Below are 14,062 nucleotides of genomic sequence, written 5' to 3'. Positions count from 1 at the left end.
AAAGTCACTCAGTCATGTCCAACTCTTTGCAACCTCATGGACTGTAGTCTGCCAATTCTCCAGGCCGAAATACTGAAGTGGGTAGCTGTTCCCTTCTCCAGGGGATCTTCCCAACCCAGGAATCGAACCCAGGTCTCCCACATGGCAGGCAGATTCTTTACCAACTGAGCCACCAGTTAACTTCAAATGTGCTGTCTCCAAATTCCCCTGCAGCACATGACAGCATGGCAACCACAGCCAACTGGTATGAGCTCCCTGGAATTGAGTTTACTATGTGTTGGGCTTAATGTGGATTATCCTCCTGACAACTGCAACACTAAAAGGTAGATAACCATTATTATCCTGATTTTATAGGCAGGGATTATTATCCCATTACCAGGCAGTTGAGGCTTGGAGAAAACAAGAAATTACACAGCACCTCTATCAAATACTGAAAGAACAAACTGCCCATGGGTATTATTTCCTGGGTAACCCATTTTCAAAACCCATCCATTCATGTCGCTGAAATGACCAATGTTTTCCTCTGCTTTCCCAATTGACTTGTGAGACCCCTTGAGGGTGGGGAGGGGCCTGCCTACTGCTATATGCCTGGGTCCCCAGGCAGGTAATGAGTCTCAGAAGAGAGTGGGGACTCCCTCTTGGCTCCCATTCAGCACAGGCCCAGCGTCTTTGGTGGCTGGACTGTGATGTCTTCACTTTGCGGGAAGCCGTAGATCACAGAGCCCCTATTGCCTGCCCTGGCTACTCTCAGTTCAGTGGTATACTCAACAAAGCCCAACCTCAACTTGCCAGAGAGGGAAGCTCAGACCTTTACTTTGATGGTCACTATTGTGTTTTCTTTCTCTGCTATACTGTTTTATTACTTTGGCTACGACCTCTCTTCTCTGCTTTAGGTGCTTGGCAAACAATCTTTCCATTCATTCAGTCCTTCAGTCTCTCTAGTTCATCTTCATATCCCAAGGTGGCAGTTGCTAGGCAGGGAGAGGGAGGGGAGGATTCCTAAGTACAGTGTCTCTTTAACATTTCAGAAGATTTAAACCTCGCTCTTACCAAGAAAATACAAATCAAAACTACACCAAGAAATTATTTCTCATCCTTCAAGTAGGGAAAATGCAAGGTCTGACAACACATGAAGTTGAGGGAAAGTAGGAATTCTAGTACTCCGCAGCTAGACACGCCAAAGGGCACACAATCCCTAAGCAGGGAAATTTGGTAGCATCTAGCAAAACTCAGTCATTTATTCTCTCACCTAGCAACTCGACTTTTAGAACTCTATCTCAAAGATGTGTGTTTGTGTGTGTTAGTTTCTCAGTCAAGTCTGAATCTTTGCGACCCCACGGACTGTAGCCTGCCAGGCTCCTCCATCTGTGGGATTTTCCAGGCAAGAATACTGGAGTGGATTGCCATTTCCTTCTCCAGGGGAACTTTCCAACCCAGGGATCGAACCTGGGTCTCCTACATTGCAGGCAGACTCTTTACTGTCTGGGCCACCATCCTAAAGATACACTGGCAAAAATATGAAAGGACATATATATATATGCACCAGGCTATGTAAGGCAGCACTGTTTATAATAGCCAAAGAATGGAAACAAGCTCAAATGTTCAGTGCTAGGGAGCTGACTGAATGAATTGGAGTAATCAACAAAATGGACTAGTTATGCAGCTATAAAACAAGAATGGGGAATATTCTGTGTAACATCACAGAGTAGTCCCCAGGACATTTTATTAAGCGAATAAAAGCAAGATACAGTGGGAAAAGCAAGGGTACCGTATGATTCCATTCGTCTAAGACAAGGGTAGGAGACACACACACCTTTACTCATATTAATGGTCAATGAAAGCGCAAAACCCAAAGACAAAAGATGACCTATGGATGGAGGGAGGGGGTGGAGCAGAAAGGAAAGGAACTGAAGCTGGACTCTCTTAGAATAGGCCTCCTTTTAGAGGTTTAGCTTGGAACTATGTCAATATTTTACATAAGTAAAAGAAGACATGTGGAATCTGGAAAAACGGTGCTGATGAACCTATTTGCAGGACAGATAGAATAAAGATGCAGATGTAGAGAACAGATGTGCGGACAGGGGGTAGGAAGGGGAGGGGATGATTTGTGAGATAGAAACGGACATATGTACACTATCAGGTATAAAATAGCGGGAACCAGCAGTATAGCGCAGGGAGCTCAGCTTGGGGCTCTGTGCTGACCTAGATGGGTGGGATGGGGGCTTGGTAGGAGGAGGACTCAAGAAGGAGGGGATATATATATATATATGTATACATACAACTGATTCACTTCTCTGTACAGCAGGAACTAACACAACTCTGTAAAGCAACTATACCACAATAAAAAGCTTTAATTTTGATAAGCAATTTCTTAAAACTTAAAAGCAGTGTAAAATCAATGAACAGAAAAAAATCAATGTCAGTCGGTAGCATAATTATACATAAAGAAACTAAAGAGATTTTTAAAACACAGTAATGTGATAGTTTATCCCTAGTAGGATGTAGAGACCAGAAGAATTGAAAGGAAAATCACGAAAACAATTTTCAATAATCATACAGCTGTCCGTGGCATTGGGATTACAATTCTGAGACTCTTGGGTGGATATTAGGGGATGGGAACTTGGATTACCAGCAAAAATGAAAGTAGACACAGCGATGATATCAGGAAAGTTCAGTGAAAAAGAAAAATGCACTTACATTTGAAATGAAACGAACCCATGATGCATTTTAGCTTTTAAAAAGTATTTCTTAGCTCTGTTTGTTGAAACAGTTTAGAAACAAGGACCTACTCAATGGTAATAAGCACTGCCAGTACCCAGATTCTAAATATCATTTCTCACTAAAAGGAACCAGGACTCCTTGGAGAAATAGCTGATTGTAGGTCAGGGACAGAAAATGTACAAGATGAGTTTGGGCCAATTTCAAAGCGCTCCCTCTGGCCAATGGGATGGTTTGAGTGCTGAGCAGAGTAACAACCGCAGTGCATTTAAACGCATACAGTACGTTTAAATCCTTTGGATTGCAATGATATTAAATATTTTTCAACTTAGGAAGATGCTAGAGTCAACCCATTAAGATTAAAAGTGGTAAATAAAGGAAAATAATTAAGTATTTCTCCTGTCTTTCCTTTATCAACTATACCTCAGGGTAACCAAATAGTTGTTGGGGGCAAGTTTTCTGTGTTTCCGCATATAAAAGAAGAGATAAAATGCTACTATTTTGTAATCTCTAGGCTATGATCATTGATGGCTCCTATTAATAATATCACCCAAAGAGTAACAACTAGACATTACATGTCTCTGATGGAGGCCCAGAGCTCTGCTTATAAAACATTTTGGCCAAAAATCAGAACCTGAATCTGATTAGGCTTCTAGATCTTACTGCCAATTAAAGGAAATGTAAGCGAGAGAGAGAGGATCATGTTAAACAATCTCCTAGGGATGTAATCACCAGAATTCAGACTGCAGGAGACTCCTGGGGTAAACAACCGGCCTTCCTCAACAGAAATGCCGCGAGGGAGTGGGGCCGCCACCTACAGAGGACGCGGGGTGCATCCGCCAATGGTAATGCGTCAGCCTCACCAGGGTTCTGACTTAAAATGCTATGAAAGAAAGGATTAGATAGAGAATCAAGGAAACTTGATTGTGTTAAATAACTATCTCCATAATGTTAAAGACAGTAGTATTGAAGTTCTATTTTAGCGTGTTCTTTTCCTCTATTAGAGATACACACTAAAATGTTGATTACATATTATGCCTGAAATTTGCTTCACAATAATCCCAGAGGAGGGTAATGGTGGGAGATACTGGTAATGCTGGGGTATGAATGAAATGAAATAGGCCATGGGTTTATAATTGCTGCAGCTGGGTTATGGGCACATGGGGTTCACTATACTACTCTCTGTGTTTGAAAACTTCCATTAAAAATGTTAGGCTGATGACTTCCCTGATTTCCCAATGGTAAGGAATCCCCTGGGCAATGAGGGGACACGGGTTTGATCCCCGGCCGGGGAACTAAGATCCCACATGGTACATAGCAGTGAAACCCAGGCACTGCGGCTACCAAGCCTGAGGACCACGGCTAGAGAGTCTGTGTGCCTCCCGGAAAAGATCCTGTATTATGCAACCAAGATCCTGCGTGCTGTATCGAAGATTCAGCGCAGCCAAATAAGTAAATAAAATAAAACTTAGAAAGAAGATATCCCTTCTTCCTTTTAACAAAATGTTAGGCTGAAAAGAAGGGTATGCACACAGGCACACACACATGCATACAGGGAAAAGACAAAAAAAAAAAAAAAAAGAGGAGAGGGTTCTGCCTTGAACGGGGAGAAGGATTCAGCAATAAGAGGGACCCGGTGCCTTATCCCAGTGCCCAGTAGAGTAGGTGCTCAATAAATGCTTGAGGGAAGGAATAAAATACTGCATTAGGACCCTGCAAAGTCATAGGCTGAAATCTTAACTCCCACGTGACTGGTTTTGGAGAGGGGACTTGAAGGACACAATGACGGTGAAATGAGGTCACAAGGTTGGGCCCTAGTCCAAAAGGACTGCTGTCCTTAGAAGAAGAAGAGACACCAGGAGTGCACGTTCACAGAGAAAAAGGCCGCGTGAGGACACAGCAAGACGGCGGCCATCTGCTAGCTAAGGAGAGAGGAACTGGGAGAGAGCGGCCAGCCCTGCTGGCACCTTGATCTTGGACTTCCAGCAGCCAGAAACATGAGAAAACACATTTCTGTTGTTTACATCACCTGGCTTGTGGTATGTTGTTATGGCAGCACGAGATGGCTAACATGCTGGGCTTCTGACGAGGGGCTGGGGTCCCCCGGGAGGGAGGCCCCACCTCTCCTGACCTCAGATGCTCCAGGGTGAAGGGCATATGGGATGGGGATGGAGTAGAGTGACCCCAGAAACACAGGCTCACTGAGCTCTCACAGGGCGCCAGCCACCAATTGACGTGTGCTCTGCTCTTCCTGGGTGTTCACCCTCACAGCAGAATTCAGGGTAGGTGCTGGTCTCAGCCTCATTTCCAAGTTGAGGAAATGGGAACAGAGGGCTTAGGTAACTAGTCTAGAAACACACAGCAGAGAAGTGGCAGAGCCAGGATTTAAACCTGGGAAGTCTGGTTGGGTCTCCTTGTGAGTCCCTTGGACTGCAAGGAGATCCAACCAGTCCATCCTAAAGGAGACCAGTCCTGTGTGTTCATTGGAAGGACTGATGCTGAGGCTGAAACTCCAATACTTTGGCCACTTCATGCGAAGAGTTGACTCATTGGAAAAGACCCTGATGCTGGGTGGGATTGGGGGCAGGAGGAGAAGGGGACGACAGAGGATGAGATGGCTGGATGGCATCACTGACTTGATGGACATGAGTTTGGGTGAACTCCGGGAGTTGGTGATGGACAGGGAGGCCTGGTGTGCTGCGATTCATGGGGTTGCAAAGAGTCAGACATGACTGAGCGACTGAACTGAACTGAACTCAACTGAGTCTGGCTCCAGAGCCTGCATTTCTAACCACTGCGGGTGGACACGAGAATGCCCACCCTGAGCACTGCCCTCACAGGGCTCTCCGTGTGACTGTCTAGAAGCCGTGGAAGCCTTTTCCTCGATTCCCTCCAACCACGCCTCCCCACAGCCCCTGAATCCCTCATGGCTCATCCTCCACCATTCTGTGGTCAAACAAAAGGAGCGCGAACTCTGCAGTCAAACAGACTGCATTTGGTGGTTCAAAGCGATCGCTCTGGTATCAAAATACCTGGACTTGGATGCTCATCCTCCCGTTCACTGAGCTGTGTGGCCTTGGGCAAGTTCCGCACCTACTCTGTGCTTCAGTTTGCTCAGCTGTGAAGGATCCTAACAGTACCTCCCCCATGGTTGTCAGGAGGACGTAATAGAACAGTGTTTATAGAGCACATGGCCTAGTATTTAGCACATAATAACTGCTCGATTATTACTAGCTGGGCGATCTCAGGCAAGTCAGTTCACCTTGCTGCTGTGCAGATTTCTCATGCATAGAGAGTGACATCTTTCTCAACAAGAGGGACCAGAAGATTTAATGAAACATTGTTAGAAACTCAATAACTACCCTCCTTCCTTAGAAGCCCAAATGACATCCCACCATCACTTAGTTCCCTCTTGTGGGAGTGGGGAGAACGGATTTTTCTTTTTTTATAAGAATTTTTTTTAAGTATAAAATTAACACATTAATTTTACATACAGATAGGAAAAAAAAATGTAGACATGTCTACACAAAACTAATAGGCCATTTTGCTCTGGGATGTGGGCCTAGGAAATGAATATTTCCACTTTAACTTTATTGCACTCGTGTAGCATTTAAATTTTTTACAACCATCAAGTATGAGTTTAAACACGAAAATACATACTTACTGCAGATAATTTATCTCCTTTTCCCCCGTGTATTTCTTTTAAACAGCATAGTTCTGAAAACCCAGTTTGAGAGTCTTTGTCTCCTAATAGGGAGTTTAATTACCTTTATTATCGTAACTGATGTGTTTGTCCTGCTGCTGTCATCTTCTTTTATGCTGTCAATTTATGATGCTTCTGTGGGTCTTGTTTTCTTTGTCTTTCGCGATTGGCAATATGTTTCCTTTTGTTTTAATTTTCTACTGGGATATGGAAAGTGGAAAACCTGCTCTTCATCCTATTTGTAGACGCTTTTAAGTCTTTGACAAACAAGTTTGAAACCATATTCTCTCTAGTGATAGAATTCAAGGAAATTACAGTAACGGAGTAGCCAAGAACCTGGATGTGGATTCTGGTTCTGTCACTTACAAGCCGGAAGGACCCTGGGCAAGTGACTTGGCTTCTTTGTGCTTTAAATGGGACAATTACAACACCTACTTCCTAGACTGGTACATGGCCGATATGAGGTGACACCTTCAAACACCCATCGTAGTGCTGTATGAATCGGTCCCTGCTTAAAAGACAGAGGAAGAGACAAGCGTGGGGGTGAGAACCACATGTTCCTTTGTAGCTGCTTCACTACTTGGAAGTCTTTCCTAGGAAATTTCTGATTTTAAATACACGGATCCCTTATGTCCTCTGTTCTGTAGATCAGGGGTCAGCAAATTACAGCCCAGGGACCAAAGCCGACCCCTTCATTTCTGTTTTGTCAAAGCTGCTTTCCCATAATGATGGCAGAGTTGAGCTGAGACCGTAGGGCCCTCAAAGCTGAAAACGCTTCCTAGCTGGCCCTTTAAGAAAAAGTTTGCTGACTGACTTCTGCTTTATATCAGCCAGATGATCATCCTTCTTTCTAAATTTAGGAGAAGAAGCCATTTTCTCCCTTGTCCTATTACAGCCTCTCAAAAGCTAAGAGGCTCTCAGAATATATTAAAAGACTTTTTAAAAGACCATTAGCTTCCACGTTTAATTGTCCACAAGGTGGGGATACTTAATCAAAAACAAAACTAGAAAAAATGGAAAGACAAAGATGCTGGTTACAAAGCAGGATTCTTCCAAGACTTGGCACAGGAGGGAAAAGGGCCAAGGAGGGCCAGATTCCAGGGGCTTCTTAACCAGTGTGCTCCACGGTTTCAAGTCCAGACTTGGGCAACCTAGGTGGTGTCCAGCTCTCACCCTGGCCCTCTGATCTGCTGCTCCCCAGGTCCCCGAAAACCATGGTGGCATCAAATGCCCATAATTCTAGGAAGACCGAGCAGACTTTCCCTGGTGCCAAGTCAGCCTCTTTCCACCAGAGTGCCCCTTATTTCTGGTTGCCCACTGTCCCCAACCCTAAGCGTTTCCCTCCCCAGGGACAGAATGAACAAGAGAACTGTAATTTCAAAATTAAGACTCTGCCTATCAAACAGTAATCCTCTTTAAGGTCCACGAACGAAGGCCGAGTTCTCTTGGGCATTCACTCGTGGTCTGGAGTAGCTCACTGCTCCGGCAGAACTGTGGTCTAGGAGCAGCTGATTCAGGAGGGTGGGTGGTGGAGAGAAGGCTGCCTCTCAGGGGGGTCAGCCCCACTGGGACTGAGCCCCCACAGGCTCAGGGGTGCTGGGGTCTGGGCTTCTGCCCCAGAATTCCCACAGTCTTGGTGGGGAAAGAGGACCAAGCTCCAGAGAAGTGGTAAAGAAAATGTACTCATGGTGAGGCCCAGTGTCTGATCGAGTTCTCTGCTGCTGGTTTAAGAGGGACAAGGGAACCAGGAGAAAACAGAGACCAGGTGAGCAGGAGACAGCAGGGAAGATGTCCTGGGCGAGACGGGCCGGAGGAAAATTCAAGAGAGGAGGTTGAGGAGCACGATGGAGAATGAGGGGCCTAGCCTAAAGGGAAGGCGAGACCCCAGACCAACAAGCCCCCAGACCCTGGACTCTGTCTCATCCCCAAAGACCACCATCAGACACTCGTGTTTACCCCCCTGCTGACAGGGAGGGAGTTACCCAACCCATCAGGTCCACAGCTGGGCGGGGGCGAAGACAGGAGTTTCATGCTTCTCTGACACCAAAGCTTATGCTGTTTCCAGAAGAGCTCACTCGCTGGGTAAAATGGCAGAGGGGGCTGGGGGCTGTGAGGGCAGGACGGCACCTGTCTGTCACGAGCGGGACAGGCATCTGGAAGGATGAACCCACCACACGCTCCCCAAAGTGGACCGCTACTCTGCTGGGCCTGGTGAAGGAATGGTTAATATCAGGTGAACATCACGCTCGCTGCCAACACTGATGGGGCACTGCCTCTCTGCTCACGACCACCCTGGGAGAGGGCTCCCCTTCTTAATTGTACTTTACAGATGGAGCAATTGAGGCACAGAGAAGTCAAGTCACTTACCCCCCGGGGCGACTCAGTGGGTAAGTTTCAGGGAGAAGACACAAGGCAGTCTGATGAGAGTCAGGGCTCTGGAGGCCATTAGGGAGGCTCTAGCCTAGTTAAAAGGTCATTCATTCATTCATTCAGTGGTTCATCAGCCAGTGTTGACTGAGCACCTAGCGGGTGTCAGACCATAAGCCAGCTGTGGGGATACAAGGCCGAGGAAGGTTCCCTAACCTCACGGAGCTTACCAACCAGCAAGAGCATGGCCAATACTTATACGAGGTGCTCCGCCTATGCTGGGAACCGCCCTTTACATGTGCATCTTATTATCTCCCCACTTTTTTTTCAGCTGAAAATAAACAGAGATTTAGAGGGAAAAGGCAGCTTGCCATGGTTCCAGCCCAGGTTCTTCTGACCTGAAGGCCCCACCTTGATGCCAGACCCTCTGCCACAGGCTCTGTACTCTTGGGAGTCTCCCTCCCCACCCCCGCCTGTCAGCTCTTGGGGCTGTGCCCCCTTTAAGGCACGCCCCATTCTTTGGGCTCCTGACCTTCCCTCTTGCTGGCTGGGGTGCTCAGAGCTGGGTCTGGGGACTGGGTATGGAGAGTTCCCTTAGGTCTCACACTCTGTCCATCATGTGAGATGAGAGGAGGAAGCTTTCTGGCTCCCAGAAGGAAGGAGCCACAGCCCCTGCCTCCTCCTTAGACACCATCACTGCCTTCAAGGAGTCCGTTGTTCACAAGTATTTATCAAGGGCCTGTTCTGTGCCAGGCATTGTGCTTGGTGCACACGTCTGACATAATTCCTGCCCTCAAGAAACTTTGTGTGTTCCATAACTGAAGCTGGGTAGACCAGATGGCTGGTCTCTGAAATTGCGTTAAAACCTGTCTGCATGGTAAGGCAGGACTGAGGAGACACCACAACAATCTTGTGCCTGCTTCAAGCTGTGTGTTTTTTTTTCTGGCTGGTCTGCCCCTAGTCTCCTGGAGATTGACTGCAAGGATATCAAGGCAGTGTTTAACAGAGGCACCAAGGCCAAGCCTGGGAGATGTTCTAGGGAATTGAGGGAAATTAGCGTGTGGAGTCGGACACGACTGAAGTGACTTAGCAGCAGCAGCAGCAGCAGCAGCAGCAGCAGCAGCAGCAGCAGCAGCGTGTGGAGACAGAAAGAGTGGAAGGCATTTTGAAAGACACGCAGACTCACAGCACTGCCAGGCTGCTTCAGGCTGATGGCACTCCCTGAAGGAGCTGAGAGCAGGGCTCCTAACTGCTGTGGTATTGAGAGCATTCCCAGTTGAAAGAAGAGGTGTTTTTTGATGCCTGACAGTCTAGATCCAGCGTTTCTCCAGTTTAATCTCTGGTTATAACTCAATTTTCTGTGCAATGTTGTTCTATAAAGACTCGACCATTCCAGGATGAGGGTGAGAGGGTGGTCGCCAGTCCCGGGAGAGGAGGACCACCGGGTTTCGGGCTGCTCGGTCCCCCTCCTCAGCGTCTCCGGCTGCCAGCTCCGCCCCCCGCCCGCCCGCAGGCACGCACCTTCGCACCGTAGCACCGCGCTGTTCCAGACCACACTGCCCTCCTTCAGGACACAGGTGATGGTCTCCGAGCCCTGAGTCCCGAGGAAGCCTTCGTCGCAGAGGAAAGAGATGGAGCTGCCCAGCTGGAGGCTGTCACCGAACCGCTTGCCATTCACTGGGACGCCAGGATCGGGGCACTCATTGTGTCGGAAGGCTGTGCGGAGGAAAGTCAAGGACGTGATTAGACAGAGCTGGTGTGCAGATGGACTCCCAACCAAAAGAAGCTTCAGTATGAAGGCCAATCCTAGACTTCCCCCGCTTTCCCAAGGGACCGGCATGCTGTGGGGAGAGCTGTCTGCCCTAAGCCACACTGAGCGTAAAGCAGGTCTTGTTGAACTCGATGTCCTTCTTCCCTGAGCATCTAGTCCAACCTCATTCTAAAGCACATTTATAGGTCAGGCAGCGGGCTGTTTGTCCTGTCAGCTCATCAATATCAAATATCGATTCTGTGAAATGGGTATTATCACCCCACTTTACAGATGAAGAAACTGAGGCTCAACATGGTAAAGGAGTAGATCTGTGTCCTCAATGTCAAATCCATTCTATGGGCCCCTAAATTCAGACAGGGGATCACTTATGTTGCAGGGGAGCTGGACTCTAAATCCTGTGACAGTAATAGACATCGGGTACCTCACGTGCCCTGGGATCAACCCTGTCTGAAGCCATTCCCTTCACTTTCTTGCCTCAGGCCGCCTCTCACTCCACCCACGTGGTTGATCATACAGTTGGCGGGTGGAGAGGAAAGAGTCAGAACACTTGTGGGTTTAATCAAGTTCTGCCTCTTATTAGTTACATGGTTCTGGGCAACTGATGTCATCTTTCTGAGCCTCTGTTTCCTGACCTATAAAATAGAGATCATAGTTCACAGGTCGGGTCATTCTGAGATAGCAATAACATGAAAGTTGGTTTGAATTTGCAAGTGGAGAATGCTGGGTGCAGCGCATGACAGGTGGTGAGTCCTCTTTAAGTCTGGGTTCCCTTCTTTCTTCCTGTTCCCCACCTTCCTCCATCAGGGGTGCCCAGTTCTCATAGTCAAGTCTGAGGCTACACCCTATTTGCATCCTGGCTGTTTTAAGGAGAGTGGCTTTCCAGTGAAGACCAGGCTCCACGGCTGCGTAGACATGGGCTATTTTAAAGAACTCAGTGTGGAGCCCTCTGAGATTCCCTAGTGACTGAAACACTTGCACAGTCAGAAACAGAAGCAGCCATGGAAGCTGTCAGATCATCTAGCTGGAGGCAAAGCTGGCGATCCTTCCTACTGTGGCTGGGCCGCAGGAGCATCTGACATGGAGATGACCATGAGATCCCTGCTGAGCCCCGATGCAGTCCCCCTTCCCTCTGAAATGCAATTTAAGTCAACCTAGACTTCTGTCTCCCAAACTTTGCTTATCAGGAACTGTGACCATGAGCTTGCCCTGACATTTAGAAAAAAGGGCTGGGAAGAAAAGTGGTGCATGGGGCCCAAAAGTCCAGACATTTGTCTACTCAGAACCCTATCAGTCACACACACACACACACACACATGTTCACACTGCATAGGGATATGGAGCTATCTCCAATGTCTCAGAGCAAATGCTCTAAGTCAAAGATTTAAGTACTTCCCAGTTTTACCTGCGTCCTGTTTCAATCTCAGCTCCCTGGCAGGTGAAAGGGGATGGATCTTAACCTAGGAAGCTGATGTCGTGGGGCTGGGTGTGATGCCTGCAGGATGCTCAGTAAACAGCAGTCACTGTCATCAGCGTTCAAAACTCTCCACGTGGAAGAAGAGTCAGTTTACTCTAAGGAGCTCTGGCGGTGGAAGTGGGATCTCTGAGCCTTGTTACAGGGACACGGATTTCATGTTAGCGTGAAGGGAAGCCCGAGAGCTGTCCAGCTGTGGAGAGTGCTGTCTGGGGGTGAGGAGCTTCCTGACACTGGGCACATTCCAACTCTGCCCAGATGATTGTCGGTTGGGACGTGGCCAAGGAGACGCACACGCTGTGGGGGAGACTATACCAGTTCGTGAACATTTGCCCACGACTGTGGTTGCACTAGCTGCAACAGAACCATCTCAGAAGCTTGTAAAAACTGTAGATTCTAGGGCCTCCTTCCTTAGACATTTTGACTCAGCAGGGCTAGAATGGGGCCCAGATTTTTCCCTTGGACAGTAAGGAAACCAAACCAGTCCATCCTAAACAAAACCAACCCTTAATATTCGTCGAAAGGACTGATGTTGAGGCTGAAACTCCAATACTTTGGCCACCTGATGTGAAAAGCTGACTCACTGGAAAAATGCCCTCATGCTGCGAAAGACTGAGGATGGGAGGAGAAGGGGACGACAGGATGAGATGGTTGGATGGCATCACCGACTCAATGGACATGAGTTTGAGCAAACTCTGGGAAATAGTGAAAGATAGGGAAGTCTGGTATGCTGCAGTCCATGGGGTCACAAAGAATCAGACACGACTCAGGGACTGAAAAACAACAATCCAGCTCTATCTGTGTAAATGCACAGAAAATTATCTGATGTTTGTAATAGTGTTCATCTCTGGCGGAGGGGGATCTGAGGTGGAGGTCAGCACTTCTTCCTTGAACTGGCCTGTTTTTGACTATTGACATATCGGATGTGTATCACTTTTACATGATGGAAGAATATTAGAGAGGAATGCAGGGTGAGAGTTTGATCCTCAGGTTAGGTTTGCGGCTTTCTGCCTCTTTCTCCCAAGAACTCAGCATTTGCTTCTCTCCTGGAAAGTGGGGACCTACTAGGATTTGGTTTTCCTTGGAGACTATGAGATTTTTTTTTCCCCCAGGTCCTCCATCAGTATACCCATACTGCTTTGAGCTTGTAGGGTCCTTGGTCCTCCCCATCATGGATAAGCAGGCTTCCCTGGGATGGCTCTTACTCCTCTTCCCACTCCCACCAAGGGGAGGAAAGATCATTTAGCCATTCATGAATCTTTCCACTCAATAAACATTTACTGATCCTCATGACCTACCAGACCCTGCACTGGGCAGAAGGGAGAGAGAGATAAGTAATGCGTATCCCCATCTTTCCAGAGCTCATGATCTCATGGGAAAGTGGGGATGACGACAGATTGTCTAAAGCCAGTGCTGCAGCGCTAGACTGTGAAGACTGGGGAAGGCAGGACTGGGCTGCGTTTCCTCCTGCTCACAGGTGATGGGAAGAAGAGCACCCTGGGAGAGGTGCCCCTGGGAAGACGGACTGTTTCTAATCCAGTCCAGTGTCCCGAGGAAGGTGTTGAGGGAAACATCAGAGAAGCATTCTAGCTTCAGTGGTCCCTTGGAATCTCGGGTCTCCAAAGACCCCCACTTGGCACCTGGGGTCTTCAGCTCAGCTAGACCCTGGGGACGGGTGGGACAAGGAAGCAAGACCTCTGTGCCAAGTGGGGCTGGGTGGAGATAAGTTCTATTAGGAAGTGCCAAAGGGACCAGCTCTGGGTGTCCTGTGTGCCTGGGGCAGGGCTTGCTTGGGGACTTGCATTTCATAAGCAACCTCTGGGAAAGGATCTGGTTAATTGCCCAGGGGGACCCAGCTTCAGCTCCTTCTGACAATTTTCCGTCGGCCAAGTTCATCGGGTCTGTAGCTGATTCTACCCTGCTCAGTGCCTCTTGCTACCTTTGGCAGCTTGCTGTTTCCAGCATCCAAACTTCTGCCTTCACCCCTAACCCTCTCTACAACCCCCTGAGACACAGAAATGACAAGAATCAC

At 47.9% G+C, this 14,062-nt stretch overlaps 1 protein-coding gene across 4 annotated transcripts in view; it reads right to left on the bottom strand.

Moving 5' to 3' along the window:
• The window catches only part of CSMD2 (CUB and Sushi multiple domains 2), a 689,612-nt gene that overhangs the window by 232,468 nt on the left and 443,082 nt on the right, over positions 1-14,062 (bottom strand). For all 4 annotated transcript variants that reach the window (XM_027537925.1, XM_027537922.1, XM_027537923.1 and 1 more), the window contains one exon: positions 10,310-10,504. In XM_027537925.1, coding sequence (XP_027393726.1) covers positions 10,310-10,504 — 195 coding nt within the window. The remainder of the gene's footprint in view (positions 1-10,309; positions 10,505-14,062) is intronic.

The sequence above is a fragment of the Bos indicus x Bos taurus genome, chromosome 3, assembly GCF_003369695.1.
Source record: "Bos indicus x Bos taurus breed Angus x Brahman F1 hybrid chromosome 3, Bos_hybrid_MaternalHap_v2.0, whole genome shotgun sequence".
In the NCBI taxonomy this organism is placed as follows: Eukaryota; Metazoa; Chordata; class Mammalia; order Artiodactyla; family Bovidae; genus Bos; species Bos indicus x Bos taurus.
Note: the sequence above shows the minus strand (reverse complement) of the source record. Positions and strands in the feature narration are given on the sequence as shown.